Genomic DNA, 18460 nt, shown 5'->3' with positions numbered 1-18460 from the left:
GGAAGGGACCATTAAAGATCATCTTAGCCAAACCCCATGCCAATTAGTAAATCATAGAGATTTATGAGTCTAGACCAGCTTTTCAGGCATTTCATGATGCTTGCTTATGAATCTAACTGCAGTATTTTTCCTAGTTTTACCAGCAGACTTGGACAATAGCGTGCTGAAACTGAAAGGAAAAAAAAAAAAGAAGTACTACTAACTGTATTAAGTTTCAGTGACAATATGTGCACATAATTAATGAAAAAGAAAAAAAATCCTAAGGATTACTTTAACCCCATATACATTGTTATGGCTTAAAACAAGTCCTATTGCACCAGATCCATCACCTATGGAAGGCAGCGTTTCTTCTCATTAGGTTTATTTTGAACTACTGGAACTCTATCTAGTCTCCACTGTCTGACTCCTCAAAGAGCAAATCAGATGAAGAATCAAACTAAAAAGATTCCGCAAATACCAATCCCTAACTCTTAAAGGCATGAACAACCATTAATAGGCCTTTTATGAATGGCACATAGCACCAGCCAAGATTCGTAAAAGCATCAAATCCCTTCTGTGGTACACAGAGCAAACTATAATTTTTATTATAGTTAACTGTAATTTTTATTAAGTAGCTTTTTTCTTCATTTGTCTGCTAAATCAGACTCCATCTTTATAGACACATGCAAGCTAGAACAGTTTATATTAGAGGTTAATATGCAGGACACTACTTAATGAATTAAGGATGTATTTTAATGCAAACATGTTGTTTCTATCTGTAGCAGTCTCTCAGAGAACAATGTCTCGACTTCTTCTCACAATTTCTGCTTTTCCACAGAATAAGATTTTACCTCTTGCACAGTAAAACAAGTATTGTTTCAAAGTTTCCCAGAAGGTAAACTCCAAAGCTCTCTACTTTCCCTTTTCATAGCCTAACTAGCAACTTCACGTTAGGGATTTGAAAGCATGTTTCAATTTTCTCTTCTAGTATTAGTATACAGCTTGTTTAATTGCAGTCAGAGGACTGATAAAAATATATATATTTTAATAGATGATCTTAGGTATGGAGCAATATTTTTCAAAGCAGCAGGTTCCACTTGCATGCTTCTTGCAACGTCAGGTCATTTTAACATTAGAGGGCAAATAACTACCCCTCTACAATATGCATGGATTTAAAGTAACAGTTTACACAAATAGGACATCCCTCAAAAAGCCTGATTTTTCTGTTTTCCTCCACTCCTCATCATCATTAGTAAGCAAAAGTTTAAAGGCAGACAAAGTGGGACAGAAGGCGAGAAGATGCAAGGAATGGACATAAAGTGAAATGCAAACTTCTGTAACAGTGGAGCCATGGCATTCCTAAAACCATGACTGCACTGGTAATGTGGGAAGGCTGCTGGATATAAAGATGCTACCACATTCTGAACTCTGCCTGCTCTTCAGTTAAATGACTGGCACTTTAAAGAACTGTAAGCTTTACTGATCCACAGTTTTATGCTGACATTTGGCATAATGAATCAAACTATCAGAGCAGACAAACGTTAAAATTCAGTCAGTTAACCCTGCTTGTGTAATTCCAAATAACAGCCAAAGAAGACATTTTCAAATACATGTAGAAAGAAAAATTAAAATAAAATGTCTTTATTAACAAACCCTACCCTATGTACTGCTTGTTTTACCAGGAATTTGTGCTCTTCTTCACATGGAAGTGAGATAGGGGCAAGGCGGAAGAAGAGCAAAGACTTTTTATACTTGGTAATTCTCTAGAAGCAACAGGTTCTCTCTCATATTTTTGGAGAAAGCATGAAGAAGGACCCTTAATAGGGAAATTAAAAGATCAGCTGAGTGCTCATCTTATTAGTGATTTATAAGTCACAAGTCTTAACAGCTTTTAAATAATTAATCTCCATGTTCCTTTCCTTTCCTAAATTCCCTTCTCCCCATCAACAAGAAAATAACCCTGAATCATCAAACACCCAGAATGGCAGCTGCTTGTCAGAACAGGAACCAAAAAGAAGGTGTCTCTTCCAAAGACAGAAGTACTGGAAACCTGTAAAATCCCATCTGGGAGAAGAGATGAGCTCAGAAGTCACACGTCTTCAGCTTCAAAAAAAAAATAAAATTATTGCAGAAGATATAACAAATGTGCCGTGTGAGTGTTAGCTGTCATTGGTAACTTGTATATTAATTTTGGCTGACACACAAGTAAGCTGTCACTGCTACCAAACAGTATTTTAACGCCCTGTCCCTATTCTTCCCCCTACCAACTTCCTCAGGCACTTCCACTTCAGGTTGCCCTGTTCTCTGCCAGCAGGAGCACTTCCATATGTATTTTTAAGGAACCCAAATCAGGGAACTGGGACTCATGAAAAATTATTCAGCAAAGACGAACGGTTAGTTTAGTTCCCTAATCCGGTAGAGCGTGCAGCTGAGCAAACAGCAATGCTAATACCACTTACAAGAGGGGGTGGAAGCAAGGGCTGAGAGTGGGAAAAGCAGCAGGGGTAGGCTCTGGAGGTTTTCTGTTTGTTTGGTTAGCAATAAAGCTGGCTTAAAATTACGCATCAAAATGTGGCTTCAGATGGATGCTCCCTATTAGCCTCCTTTAGTTACAGATTCTGGGAGAACTCCTGGACAACTGAACCACTTCACTGTTGCTCATGGAAGAAGGCAGAGACTAAAGTGCTAGAGTAGGAAATAAAAATTAAATTCAAGAGTACTGCACAACTAGTCTGTGTGATAAATTTCACAAATATGTAACTTGGCGAAAACCTGTCTAATAAAATAGTCTAAGTAATCTCATGCTTATTTAGTTTAAAATTAAATGGAAGAACAGTAAAAAGAAATAAAATAAACCTGTAACAAAAGTTCTGCATTTCAAAAAAGCAAAATCTGAGCAGCTAAGGGAAGCTGAATTTAAAGGTGACTGCATATGAAGAAACTCCAAACATACGATATGAGATACCTTCAATTTTCACATCAGTTGCAAGGAGAACTGCATAAAACATTTAAATCAGGGTTCACTGAAGAAATAGTATGGAGATTTAAGTAGAAGATCACAGACTGGGCAGGCAATAAGGGGAAAAAAAGTCAGTACTCAACCACTCATGTATATTGATGTATTTTAAAAAGCAAAGACAACTAGGTTTGGCACCAGGCACTAGTGGAACTCCAATTGCACATGAGCTTAGCCAGCTACCCATGAAGTGCCATGTCACTCCTGGAGCTGTTCATAAAGCCGTGAAACAAAGAGGGTCAAAGCACAGTAAGACGGCACAGAAACGGACAACCTAAATATTAAAGTATGATCCAAAATCAACCTCAATTTGCAACACTGCTATCAATATGAAAAAGGTAAGAGAAATTCATATGAATTAGTATTCAAAAATGCAAAACTATCACATCAGCAATCTTACTATCAAAGATTTTTAAATTGGTCAAATGTAGCAAATATGTACTTATATTTAAGAAACAAACATAGTGATCCAACAAGAATGCTTCATAAGTTTAACCTTAAAATCAAGCAATTTAGAACGCTGATCAAAGGAAAGAGCAATTAAAAGCTTGGAAACTGATAGAAAAGAGGGTAAAAAGCAACACAGATTTATCAAAGGTAAACTTCACCAGATGAGTGAATCTCTCTCTCACAGAAGGCAAAGGATTATTAAAAAACAAAACAAACAACAACAAAAAACAAACACAACAGGTCTTATCTAACTAGCTTTCAGTAAAGCACATGACACCAAGCTACAATGGAAGTTTAATTATTAAGGTGGAGAAGATGAGAACTTGCACAGAAGCTATACAGATAAGGAAGTAGCTAGGAAAAAGCTTTGCTGCCAACACTCAACCAGAGGAATGTCATTATTTGATATCATTCAAATAAGGCTGACGTTGAGACTAATCTGATCTATTATTTCCATCCTGACTTGGGCACAAATCTGGCTAATGCTTCAGAACAGGGAGGTATTACAAACACAGAACACTGGACCAGCATCTATGAAAAGCAGGAGAGAAAAAAGGAACAAAAAAGAAACGTGAGAAAAACAAAAATCCACAATTGAAAGAGGCTGAGAACAAGTGAAAAACAGTGATAACAGTGATACTAAAAGCAGATCACAAATTTAAGGGCTATTAACTTCTGTGGGTTTGGTGTTGGTTTTGTTCCTCTTTCACATCTTAAATTTTAAATTCCTAAGTTAGAAGGGTATGTGAGAAAGGATGATGCCTATTAGATAGAGGAAGAAAAACCATTTATTTGAAATAGCTGCAAAGAAGACCAACCTATCCCACAATGTATTGATTGTGTGGTCTACAGTTAATTGGGAAACAAAGTCAGTGAGTGCCCAGTAGAAAGTTACTGCTACTATCCCATAGTAGTAAGTGCAATGACCTCAGAGGCTGTTTACAAGGCTGAGGTTTGTTTTGTGGTTGGGTTGGTCTCTTGGTTTTTCTGTTGTTGTTCCTTATGAGGAAGGTGTGGCCAGAGACATAAAGAAGACTGAGAAGACATAGCTCAGGTGAAGCATTTTATATAACCACTATGATATCTGCTAACAGAGGCAGCTGTGTGAAACCCCATTCCTAACATTATGGCACAGGAAAAATCATCCTTCCTTAACTGATTGCCTCCTGCCTTAACTAAGCAGTACACAGGTATCGCAGCTTTTGTTTCTTTTAGGCATCCTTTAGCCTACTGGAATCATCCTAATTGAGATAATCTGGTCCTCAACAATATATATATATATAGGAAACGAGCTGTTCAAATACATGATTCATAGGCATCAGTGGAATATACGGTCATTTGAGAGCTGGGAGAAAGCAGAGAACAACATCCTAACTGCATCTGTAACAGATTCCTAACTCTGAGGAACTCTTACTCCAGCTGTCCACTGTAAGAGCTCAACCAAACATCCTTTTCCTGACTTAGGGACATCATTTTCTCCCAGTAGACGGAAGGATAACTTCTGAACTCTGCTCACCACTGCTGACCTGTTTTTAAAATAGCATCTGCCTGTATCTTCCATCTCACGCACAAGAACATTAATTAGCAAGCCAAATCAATCACTCCTTCTGTGGTCATGAAACAACATCAGCAAAGCTGACTGTGGCTTCACAAGATCTAAGCTCAAAGGTACACAGCTAAAGAAAACAGATTTGATTACACTCATTACAAATTTGATTTGAGCAACACTACTAAAAACAATAGCAAGTGATAAAAAATTAAATTTGACCCACTACAAATATCTGTGCTGTTGATTGGAGGCAAAAAAAATCCTGAAGGTATCTTGCTGCATCCCCAACTATGAGAAACCTAAGGAGAAAGGAAGATTTTTCCTAAAGCGCAGAAGGCAAAGAATAATTAATATAAGAGGCTTATTTGTCCCAGTAATTCTACAGGACCAAATCACATTGAGTCTTCTTACTTCTACCCATTTTATGTTTTCATTATGTTTATTTCACTTAAGGGCTCTTTACAGAAGAAAAATAATTCTGTTGGCAATACCTGTTTTCACTTACATAATAACTTTCAGTGAACAGAAAAGTACCTTTGTAGATACAACAATGCACACCTGGCATCCAAACCTCTTTTAAGCACCTTGCAAAATATCAAATACACAACCTACACATTGCAGCGCCTTGTATCCAGCTTTGAATACTAAGCTAAAAGAAGATAAGACTTCTGAAGGCATACAGAATTTCCATGTTCTTTTCCCATGCCCGAATTATACTACGCAAAACACAACAACATGTTGTTGAAGCTTCTGGTGTCCTGTGAAAGGCAAGTTTGCATAAAGTCAGGACAGGGAACCAGTTGATAACATGTGACTGATCTGGAAAAAACAAACAAAAAAACCCATACTGTAATATAGCCCAGAGTTCATAATGTGCTGGGAAACGTATTATCTTTCTAATGAAAGTTATGTGCACTTCACGGGGTGCCAATGGGAGGTTAACTTAGTAACCAACAGTACTCCAATCTCTTATTAATGGGGAAGAAGGTCGAGCTATTTTTCTTAAGCTTCATGTTTACTTTATTTCTGCTCCTTATAAGATCCCAAAAGTTTTTCACCTTTCATCATGCTTTAGGGATTCATAGCATCACACAGTCAAAAGAGGACCATAAACATTGGTTTCATTTAATGAACTGATGTTCTCACAGCATAAATACAATGACCAGAGATCAAACCTGTGTACATTGCCATATTAGTTTTTGTTTCCACCATTTTGTATTCAACTGTCCTGCATATTTACAAGTAATTTCAAAAAAGTTTAGAAAGGAGCTACTAAAATGACCAAGAAACCAGAGAAACCCTTAGCAGAGAGGATGAGAACAGCTTGTTCAGTCTAGAAAAAGGACATGATTATTCCACAGGCAAATACAAATAAACAACAGTACAGAAGAGTAGAGTGAAAGGAAAACGAGCATAAACAAGTTAGGATTTCCAGATTAAATTTATTTTTAATAAATTACTCAATCCTCAGAGTAACATGGTTCTAGAACAGTCTTCCAGAAGAAAGAGTAAGGATAAAAACTGCTTTTAAAATTGAATTTGACAAGTAGGAATTACATGATACAACACTAGAAGGAGATCTGATTTAACAACAAAGAAATCCATGATGCTCCTAAATACCTTAATCCCCCTCATTCCAAATGTATAATGACAGTTTTGACATTATAGGACAAAATATAAAAGCAAAGAAAAAGCACTGCCTCGAATATCACTTCAGTAGAAAGAAGAACAGCATTGTCCTCTATATTTTTCACAGAGGACAACTGATAAGTTAGTTACCCATTACAGGAAATTGCAAGTTGCTGTAGTGCTTCTGCCCACGAAAACCCAAGAGATCTGTTCAAGTTCAGCAACCACAGCATCATATTTTCCATTATAGTAAAGACAATATTCATGAAACAGCTGGTTCCTTATTAATAAATACAGTTCTCCTATTCATAGCAAACGAAGCATGTAGTAGACAAAAAGCCAATTGGACCACTAAGAAACAGATTAAATTTATTATTTTCAGAAAACACTTTAAAAGTTTAAATGTAGTTTTAAAATAAATAAATAAATAAATAAATTTCTTAAATCAGAGACATCACTTCATATGACATTTGTAAACACTAAATTACTCCTCTGGTAACCTGACTTTATCCAGTTACAACATTTCTCTGCAGAATACATGTTTCAATAATAAGAGAGAAGAACTAGAAGAACACCCATGCTGAGTCATTTCAGGACTTAGTAACACAGTAGTTGTTACTGATAGCATGGGAATTCCCTTTCAGGCTTTCTTGGTTCAAAATCATATGATAGGCAGAAAATACAGTGCTTCATAACAGACCACGACATGCTAGTATTTGCTTTCTCTGTATACATTTTGTTAAAGATAATATAATACAATACAGACTGCAGCTGCTTTAAACACTAGAGGAAGCAATTAAGCTCCTTCTCTGGCCAAGAACCAGCTTATCATTAGTATCTTTGCATGAAAGGCTGAATGCTGTTGAAGCTATTTTTGAGAATTATGCCCATAATCCACTGAATACTCAGTGCAAGAGCAGCAGAAGCTGAACAGGACAGTAGGAAAAGCAATACGAAGTTTTGTTTTTTCAACCTGGAGGCAATGAATCATTTATTTAGACTAAGAAATACAAGCTATTGTATTGCCCTGCCGCTCACCCAACCTAACTATGAAAGAGGAGTTATGCATTTTTTAATTATATGACTAAAACAGCTAAGAACAATCCATTTGCAAAGGTGATGTGAATTATGCCTGAAATTCTCAAGAGCAAGCCATACTTTTATGATTCCATGTTCCTCATCATAGTATTCATATGGAACATGAAGAATTGGTCGTTTATACTTAGAAACTAAATTTAAAAATTAGAATGATTGCTACCAAACTTCAGCAGTTATTATTCAATGAACTCACTTCTGCTGCAGTTGGGATCTGGAAAAGACATTTTAAAGATATTAGCACATGAGAACATGTGAGACCAAGATATCTGGAAAAATGTATCTTTCCCTGGAAAGATACATAAGTTTTTTTACATTAAAAAAAAATCCCCAAGAGAAATAACAAGATCATAGCTTCTTATGCACTAATTTTGTCTCTCTCTCTTTTTTTTTTTTACAGCCATCTTACCTCAAAGGTTACTGTATAAATAGCCAGGTTCACCTCTGTACTTTTATAATTAGGTTTATGAAGCAAAAAAAGCACTCGTGAATACCGTATGTCAAAACAGTTTAGAGGCAGTCTTTTTTTGTGTGGAATTTATATAAAAGCGCTAGTAAAAAAGATGGTATTTCTTCCTATCTTGTGCCTGTTTCTCTGTGTTAAGCAAAATAAAATCAAGCACTTCAAGTTACTAATTCTGCTAGTAAAAAAAAAAAAAAAAAGGACAATGCAAACAAAAAGTAAAGATTGCTAGTAATTACAAATACCTAAAGATATCTGTTAACTTTTCTATTACACTGCAGCTCTGCATTACAATTTAAAGCACTTTAAAAGGTATGGCATTACTTAAATCAACTGTGAATGCACTTAACTTCCAACCATTTAAACCAAAACTTATACAGCTCAAGTCTTTGAATGCATGAAGTTATAGCTAAAATAGCAACTAAGATGCAGAAAGAAGGCCATCAAAAATCAGAGGGTAGAACCAAAGTCTTCTGCACAGAAATAAGCCATGAGATATCTGAACAAGATACATGTTACTTTTTTGGATTGTTTAATATAATATTCAGAACAATTTGGGCCCATCAGTAGACCTTATTACAGAAATTAGAAGTATACAAATCTTTCTATAATGAAATTTCCTACATAATCTATATGACAACCCCCAGATTAGGTTGCTTTTTCACAAAGCAACTACTAGTAAGGAAAGACATTACAAAGTACAATACTAGCAAAAAGTACAAAAAACACTGATTTGATACTTTAACTGAAAATTTGCTAGAATCAATGAAAAGAAAAAATTTCAATTCTGGTTCAGGAGTCCAGCTATGGGTGGACTTTGCCAAGTTAAACATTTAAGCATATGCATTTTAAACATGTACCTAGAAGATCTTTTAAATTAGATGCCTGAAGAAATTACAAAATTAAGTGTTATCTGATTATTTTCAGAAAAAGTTTTGTGTTTTGTTTTATTTTTTTTTCCTAACTTGGAAGTTAAAGACAAGGAAACCTTCCTCCAGATGTACCAAATAAAAATACACAAACCTACTTAATTGCCCCTACACACAGAGTTAAGTCTTTGTAGAAAGATAACGTACATGCATAAAATGAGCCTTTCAAGAGAGAACAATGTATTTAGCATCTCAGTTGATGTAACAAGAAATGCAGTCTATCACTGAGATACCAACTGTAGGATAAGGCTGAAGTAAGCACAATGACCATACAAATGGGATTTCTCCACCTATAATTAAACTGGACCATATGATCTGTGCTCTTCTGGTGTACTCCCCAATAGTCTTACATATTTAGAAAGAGAAGGAAACTGCAAAATGCATTAGGAAAAAGGTGCTAAGGATTTGACACCAATCCCAGCACTATTTGTTATCTCTGCATTCACAATAGTCAACTGCTACTTCAGACAGCACATTATTAAGGCTCTACATATTACTTTAGAAAGAAGTATTCTTCAAAATGAATGCAGAAGAACCACATCAAAATAAAAAGTGACCTCATCTTGCGACCACTATAACAACTAAAATGCAAAAAGTCTGCATGCTACTTTAGGCGTATTTGTTCTACCTTTGGTTTAAGTGTCTCAACATGTATTTTTTTTAACATTGCATTTAGATACTGGCTTATGCACAAATGTATGTCCTGTAACCTTTAATATAGAAGTTTGACTCTATCTGAAAAACCATGCACATACCAGACATTTAGACAACTTAATAGATTACAGTATTTTCTAACTGCATTATGCCAACTTCACTGTCTCTTCCCTAAACATAGTCAAGAAGGATGTATTCCAAAATTCATTTCCACTAAAGCTCTGCATGAGTCTGAATTTTTTCCCTAACAGGACTGAGCCTCCAAAATGACATGTAAATGAAAAATCCTAGATCACCTAAAGACATAAACCAGGGTAAATAATATTTGCTGTTCTCCAGGGCTTGCAGGTTATTAAATCATAACAACCAAATCATAGGAGTTCAGCACTGAAACCAACTACTCCATCATTTGATTAGATCTTCAAATAAATAAATAAATAAAATATTGCACAAATATTTTACACTGTGTCAACTTTAAAGCTGGGTAGGAGTAGCTAGTGTGTTTTAATGAGTCCAAGGTTCTCTACTTCAGAAAAACTAAGATACTTCTATTTGCCTTACCTGGTACACTGTGCAGTATCTGCACCACAGCCTACAGTATAAAAAAAAAAAAAGTATTTTCATTTTACTGAGAAAAATTCAGGCAATTCCCAAGCTGTCTTAACACAGGGACTGAGGCAGTATTCTGTGGAATGCGTGGACACAAAACTAAGGGATTTGAAATGAACAAGTAGAAATATTTCTTACAAGGACAGACTTCACTTTCCTAAGGCTAAAAGACTCTAGCGCACAGCACTTTAAAGTTGCACATAGAATACAATAAGCACTGTGTCAAACACTGTAACATTTGAACTAAGAAGTTTTAAAAATCAGAGGAACTTGCAGGTTAGGTTGCAATTACTTGTGACAGAAATAGCACTTGTTCCTGAAGACGGACAGAATTGTTAAACATGGGGATATAAGCTCTATATCTAGCAAGGACTTACTAGTAGTCTTCACAAAGATAATGGGATTACTCACTTCAAAATCAAGGTCTAAATTACTTCTCAAGAACAAAGTTCATCCATCAGTATTCTTTCTTTGACAACTTAAGAAGAAAGTTGTATTTGTTTATGTCTGATCTGGAACAAAAAGCAGTCAATTTCCAGTGCTAGACCAGGATAAAAAGCACCAGTGTGGCATCATCTCCTGTCATGACTCCTTGAGCACAGCACTGTACAGAACCAGCCTTAAGTTTAATAAAAACTTACATGTTCACCACTTTAAACAAGCTCCAATTTCCTGTTTTATGGAGAAGGCTCTTTAGCAAAAAGAAAATCTGAAATAAATCTGAGAAACAATCTTTTTGGCTCTGGAAGGGGAAATGTACCACTGAGTTTATGTTTATATATATGTGTATACATACACATACACACAGATACACGTAGATTTTCAGAATAATCTACCACCTCATATTCTATGGGCACGGATACATAAATATATTAAATTTAATACAAGTTTACAAGAGATACTAGGCTTGTATCCAGCTACTCCCTAATACAGAGATGAGTCCAGAAATACATGCACTTCTATGACAAAAGTCTCAAAAAGCCAGTAGTTGCTTTATGTAATGGCAACACTATACATTAACTATGGGATAAAGTATGGGACATGCAGAAGTACAATTAATATCGAATTCTGCTTCTAGCGGAACAAAATCATCAAAGATCAACAAAATTTGAATTTCTGTTCCAGCTAAAGAGACAAACTTTGGGTTCAGACTCTGGGTTAGCATCAGTTAGATTTTCTGTGAGCTGAGGATTTTATGGTAACACCTGTTCCCATCCTAATAAAGAGCAATACTGCTACCCTTCCACTCTGTAAATATAACATATTGTGTCAATGTGGTAGATACTTTAAGGATCATTTTAAGTGCCTTTTTTTTTCCTTAAACATCTCACAGCACAAGAAGCTGTAAGCCATGTCTACATGAAGGCAAGCACTGGGCAATGTATAAAAGAGATCCTAAGTGAGTTAAAGGCAAGAAGTAGGTGGCAATAGCTAACACAGAGCAGTGCAAGCCGAGTCTAGTAATGCTGGTGGCAGTCCTTAATCTTCACTTTACGCTTTTCAAAGCGGGAGGGCCATTTTCACACTCAGGAAAGCTGTCATTTGTCACCTCATGGAACTTGAAAAGTACAACACCATTCATCCTGAGCTTTTCTTTCAAAATCTTCCAAAATAAGTACCACGTTATCAGTAGCAAAGTTGCTAGTTAATAAAGATATGTAACTGTTTTATTTGTTAGTATGTTAACTTCGGTAATGTTATTATTGCTATTAAAAGTACGCAACGGCAGTGAGGACTGAGGGAGGGATCATAAACTTGCTCCACACAAATTCACACAAAGTCCTGCTTCGCCACTTTGGTACAGCTGTCCCCGTTTGTTGAATCATGAAGGCTGAAGAAGACCTACAAGATCATCTGGTCCAACTGTCCCCCTACCACCAATGTCACCCACTAACCCATGTCCCTAAGCGCCAGGTCCAACCTTCCCTTTAGCCACCCCCAGGGACGGTGACCCACTACCTCCCTGGGCAAAAACCTTTCCAATACCCCAGAAGGGACCACATCCAGCCCCTCGAGGCCAGCCTCCCTGCCTCCTTCCCTGTCTCCCTCTTCCATTCCCCCCCTCCATCTCTGCCTCCTTCCATCTCTCCCTGCCTCCTTCCCGCGGCCTCGGCCTCCGGGTCCCCTCGGGGTTCCCCCTATGTCCCCGCACGACCCCGGGCAGCCCCCCAAGCCCCTCCGGTGGCCAGACGAAGGCAAAGCGACGAGGAGGGAGCTGGGGAAGAAAAGTTTACGGGAGGTTTTTCTCCGGCTGCCGGCAGGGGAGCCCGCTCCCGGCGCCCATTCAAACAAAAGAAGCCTCTTCCCCCGCCCGCCCGCCGCCGCCCCCCGCCCCACTCACTCCGCAGGGCCCCGATGAGGAGGCTGCCGTCCTTAATGAGCTCCTTGATGAACTTGTTCGTCCTCTCCAGCTCGATCTCGTGGCACTTGAGGCGCTCCCTGAAATCCGGGCTGTCCAAGTAGGAGTCGCTGAACTCCAGCGTGGGCAGCCCCATGGTCAGCGGCGGAGGGACGGCGCTGCGGGGAGCCTGGGGGAGCTGAGGCGAGAGGGGAGAGGGGAGAAGGGAGGCTCCCGACCCCGCAGCACCGGCTCCTCGGTGCCCTGGGCGGCGGGGAAGAGGCAGGCGGCGCTCGGGCGGCTGTCACCCAGCTACATGCTGCCCGCGGGGCGCCGCCGCTCCGTGGCTTCCGGCAGCGCTCTGCCTTCCTCCTTCCCCGGCCCGAAGTTCAGTCTGAACCTCCCCCGGCCCGGCCGAGGAAGCCCTCCTCCTCCTCTTCTTCCTCCTCCTCCTCCCGCCGCAGCATGCTCACACGGCGGGGATGAGGCCCCGGCAGTGCCCGCCCCTCGCTCCCCGCCGCCCCCTTCGTGCTCTGCCCTCCAGCGGCGGCGCCACCCGGGCTCAGCCCGGCCGGGGCAGCGAGGGCAGGAGGACAGCCTCTGCCCTGCCTTGGGGGATTTCGGGGGCACAGAGAGAGGGAGGAAGGATCCAGATCGGGGGCTGGAAGGCTGAGGGGTAACTGCGAGGGGAGTTCGGAGTGTGCGGGGCACCTCTGTGGAGACTGCGGGAGGCAAAGCTTAGTGCCCAGTTAAAACAAGAACTTAAAAATTTGTGTGCAGGAAGGAGAACGGTTTATTTATACAGAGCCACGGGCTGGTGTGGAGGAGTGTGGCCCACCTTTGTCCAGCAAAGGTGAACTGTAAGCCAGGTTGCCACAGCTGGAGGAGCTCTGGGCTCAGGCAGTGGTCCCCAGCTCACCCACAGCACCTGGGGATCTGCCATGGCACCCCAGTGCAGGCCTGCTGTGCTTGCAAGGGCCTGCGGCAGGGTGACACTCCTTCGAGGGTGGGTAATGAAACGAGAGAGCAGCAAAAGGTAAAGGAGGAGGAGAGAGGGAGGTGCAGACCGAGGAAATAGCAAACAAATGCTAGGAACGCCCATGGTGCTTGATTGCTCTGTGGCTAAGCTGAGCCAACGCCAACCTGAAGAAACTGCAAGCCTGGTTACGACAACAAAGTGGTGTTTTTCAAGTACGCTGGTGGGTTTATCTCAGCAAACTAAAGCAGTTTAGATGATTCTTATGTGTTATTCTGGAGTGATTTCTTTCCAACATACTGTGGCAGTATACAAATATGTGGCAGTATTACAAATACGTATACAAATTGTATGTGCCGTTTTTAACAAGAGCTGTCTTATGAACACACCTTCAAGTAGTGAGCAACTCCATTGGAAACAACCATCAACACTGGTCACACAATGACCTGAAGCACAACCAATGTCTTACCAAAAACTGCTTTCAGGAAGATGATGCTTCTCTTAGCTGTCCATGCACTCTTGCTATCAAATCATTCTCAGCCTTCTCATTTACACAATTCAGCTGTGAAGATGGGGGAAGGCTCAATGCTGTTGCATGTAGTTCCTTTATGCAATTTGTGTTCTTCACACTTTTTAATTGTTTGTCAAAGCTCACTTCTTCATATTCACAACAGATTTCTGTAGGTACTAGAAATACAGAAAATATGCTGTAGTTGCTAACTGTATGGCCTGCAGAAGTGAAAAAAGTAATGCTCTGGTTTTACTGGGCTGAGAGTTTCTGCCCATAAGACACTCTACAAGCTAACTGTCTATGTTCATATTAACAGATGCTTTTAAGACTCTTTCAGTTCATACTGACCACAAAACTGTGCTCATCAACATGCTGCCTGAGACAAATTCATGTTTTTAGTAATAAGAGGAATAAGACTGGAAAATGTTGGGTTAACAAGTTTGTTACCTTGCTTTTTCAGGCACTAGCGTATAGTCTCTCTTGTAAACAAACAATCCCCCACCTAGTATAACTACTGGAAGGATGTTCAAAATATACTCTTCTCTGATTATTAAAAATTAATTTTCATATATTCATAGAATCATTTTAGGCACACTTGTTCTTCCTTCAGTGTCATCCAGTAGCTGAAAAGACTGTCTTTCTACCATGTTTATTTGATGTAATTTAGAAAGCAGTAATATCATTGAATCATAGAATCATCTAGGTCGGAAATGACCTTCAAGTTCATCAAGTCCACCCATCAACCTGGCCAAGCAAGTCATTAATCATGTCTCCTAGCGCCACATCTACAAGTCTCTTAAATACCTCCAGGGATGAAGATTACACTGCTTTTCTGGGCAGTTTGTTTTTAAGCCTAACCACCCTGTCCATGAAAATGTTCTTGCTGTTATCCAATCTAAGTCTCCCCTGGCGCAATGTGAGGCCGTTTCCTCACATCCTGTCACTCTGTCATCTGAGAAAAGAGACCAATGCCCTCATCACTGCAACCTTCTTTCCTGTAGTTGTAGCAAGTGATGAGGTCTCCCCTCAGCCTCCCCTTTTCCAGACTAAACAACTCCAGTTCCTGATACTCCTCATACCACTTATTTTCTAGTTCCATCACCAGCGTCTCTGCACTTCTCTACATGTAAGCAACTCAACATCCGCGGGCCCAAAACTGAACACATTATTAGAGGTGCAGTTTTCCCAGTGCCACACAGAAGGGTACAATCAATTCCCTAGTCCTTCTGGCCACACTATTTCTGTTGCAGACCAGGATGCCATTGTTCTTTTTTGGCCAATGTTCAACCAGTTGTCAACCAATATCCCCAGGTCCTTTTCTGCTGGGCAACCTTCCAGCCAGTCTTCTCCAAGCCTGTATTTGCTGCCTGGGGTTGTTATGAACAAAGTGCAGGACAAAGCACTTCTTGATGAATGCCATACAATTGGACTCGGCCCATCTACCTAGCCCATCCAGATCCCTCTGCAGAGTCTTTCTACCCTCAAGCACATCAACAGTCCCTCCTGTATTGGGTTTACATGGCAAAGGTTTAGTGGCAGGGAGGCTGCAGGGGTGGCCTCTGTGAGCAGAGCCCAGCAGCTAGCCCATGGGCAGCCCACACAGGTTCGGTTCGGGAAGGACAGCATCCCATGGGAGGGACCCCACGTGGAGCAGGGACAGAGTGACTGTTAAGGAGCAGCACAGACAAAGCATCATGGGCTGACTGCAGCAATCATTTCCTGTTCCCCTGTGCCGGTCGGGGGGGGAAGAGATAGGAGAGGGTGGATGGGAGGAAGGTGTTTTTAGTTTTCTTTTAGTTCTCACTGTTCTAGTCTGCTAGAGATAAGCAATAAATTGTATTCATCTCCCTATGCTGAGTCTGTTTTGCCCATGATGATAATTGTTGAGTGATCTCCTTGTCCTTATCTCAACCCTTGAACCCTTTCCATCATATTTTTCCCCTTTCCCTTTGAAGAGGGATAGTGAGAGAGTGATTATGGTGGAGTTTATCTTCCCAGCAGGGTAAAACCACTACACCACCTAACTTGCTATTGTCTGTGAACTTACTGAAAGTGATCTCAATCCCCTCATCAAGATCACTGATAAAAATATTAAACAAAATTGGCCCCAAGACTGAGCCTTGGAGACCACTACTGGTGACCAGCTTCTGACTGGATTGAACTTCATTCACTGTAACTCTTTGAGCCAAGCCATCCAGCCAATTCTTCACCCAGCAAACCATATACCTGTCTCCAATCCTGCCACATGATAGCTAAATAAATCATAGATTTCTGTCATAAAATAAAATATCTCATTAAAAGTTTGATTTCATGTTATTTGATCATGGTCTACTGAAATAATACACAACGCCTTTTTCAGACACATTAATGACTATACTCTGACACTACACCTTTAACGTCATATTTGTCTGTCTAATGGCCAAATTGTATCTGTGAGTTTACTAATCTGTGGCAGTCTTTCTCTACCTTTGTTTTCAATCAGCAGATTCCAAAGGTAAAACAGAAATACTAATTGGTCCCAAACACACATATTTTGCATTTTAGTTCAGAGCAATTCTTCTAGTAATCAACATTACTCATTTCTTACTCTATAATGTTCCATCTTCGAAATTTCCATTACCACACTGCTACTTTTGGTATCAGGATCGTGTTTGGAAATATTAATGGGACTGGGACTAGAACTGTACTCAGCAACATTTACTAAGAACCTCCCTCCAGTCTGACTTCCCTCCAAATAACTTACCACTTAACTGGTTCCATATGTTTCTCAGAATGATCCATATCATTCGTAGCTGAACTGAGAATTTCCTATCTTATAATGTATCAGATACCATGTAAAAATCTTACTAGTTCATATGTACTTCCATTCCTTCTTCTCAGAAGAAGCTTTTATTTTTACAGAAGATGGGTGAGTTAGCAATGACCTTTGTTTCATAAAGCTATATTTGATCAGATGTAAACCCAACCCTAACTTATCTTCCATTGGCAGAGAGACTGTTTATAGGTACCCTGTGATCTTAATGAGCATTTATGCCTGTGTCTGGAGGAGGATCTGCTAAATGAGCTGTTTGGCACAGCTACAGAGAAATTAACTAACAAGAGCAAAAAAATCTTCACAAAAAGATAAGTCTTACTATGTGTTTTGTGTTGGAGTTAGGTGGAATGCTAAAGAAAGCAAAATATTTGAGGATTCTTTTGGGAAATATAAAAGTTCCAAGTGTTACAGTGAGCAGAAATATTATAATATTTCTGATTTTTTTTCTTTTTTTCATTTTCCTGAGAACATTATGATGGAGGACCCTACTAGATACATGAGGTTTCAGGACCTTTAAAGGCAAGATAAACTGGGGAGGAGCCTAGACATACTGAAAAAGCCTTTTCTTGAATACTAACAGTATGCTAGGAGAGGGTGGACTGTACTAAATGACAACTCATTTGGACACCTCAGTAGGTAGAAGGACCAGTCCCTTAAGTCCTTAAGTAGAAGGTTTCAATAAATGAGTTACCTTGATATTATCACTAGCTGTGAAGAGATGAATGAAAAGTGAGCTACCTTTTTTTTTTTTTTTTTTTTTTTCTGTATCCTGGGGAACTTTGTCCTGTTTCATCCACTTCTATGTTTGTCATTCTAAGCTTGTCCTAAGATCTTACATTTTAATGAGGTCAGATCAATTATCATAGATTTCTCCTTCATCTTCTTAAATGTAAATACTGAGCTCAAACTTCCAGTTAATGGCCCCACTGACTCTAGATGATCTCTGGGGCATATTCTTATCAAAGTCTTATTATCTAGATTGCCTGGGGGTGGAAAAAGAGAGGTGTGTACTGGTACTGCTTACTGCAGTGTGTTTCTACTCATACTCTACACGTGCAGTCCCGTTTTATGATTCTACTTAGTTCTGTTAGTTTTGCTGTTAATGCAGAAAAGGATGGTGACTCTCATCTACAGGGGAATATTTTAGAACAGAGAGTCTGCCAACTACCTTGTTATTTCTTCTGCTCAGTGTGCACAACTGTGGGAAAATTACTTATCGAGTTGTGTGGCATTGCTCTGTCTTCTGAAAACTGCTGCTTTCCCTTGAGAGAGTACAGGATCATAGGCAAGAGACTGCAAGGAAACTGATGCTTGTGAGTCCACTTGAGTTGCTCAAGGGTACAAGATAAGCTCTTTACCTATATAGTCCAGAAAATATTAATAGAATCAAAAACACCACTCAAGCAGAGTACAGAGTTTACATAGTATTTGAATCCATTTTAGCTTC

The 18460-nt window shown here is 39.5% G+C and overlaps 1 protein-coding gene across 1 annotated transcript in view; it reads right to left on the bottom strand.

Moving 5' to 3' along the window:
- ARHGAP42 (Rho GTPase activating protein 42) overlaps positions 1 to 13144 on the bottom strand; it is a 174052-nt gene extending 160908 nt beyond the window's left edge. Inside the window, exon 1 of the mRNA XM_082779392.1 lies at positions 12715 to 13144. Coding sequence (XP_082635518.1) covers positions 12715 to 12868 — 154 coding nt within the window. The 5' untranslated portion in view covers positions 12869 to 13144. The remainder of the gene's footprint in view (positions 1 to 12714) is intronic.
- Positions 13145 to 18460: the final 5316 nt, after the last annotated feature.

The sequence above is a fragment of the Aythya marila genome, assembly GCF_965140915.1.
Source record: "Aythya marila genome assembly, chromosome: 1".
Classification (NCBI taxonomy): domain Eukaryota; kingdom Metazoa; phylum Chordata; class Aves; order Anseriformes; family Anatidae; genus Aythya; species Aythya marila.
The sequence above is the reverse complement of the archived record's forward strand: the minus strand, read 5'-3'. Positions and strand labels throughout refer to the sequence as shown.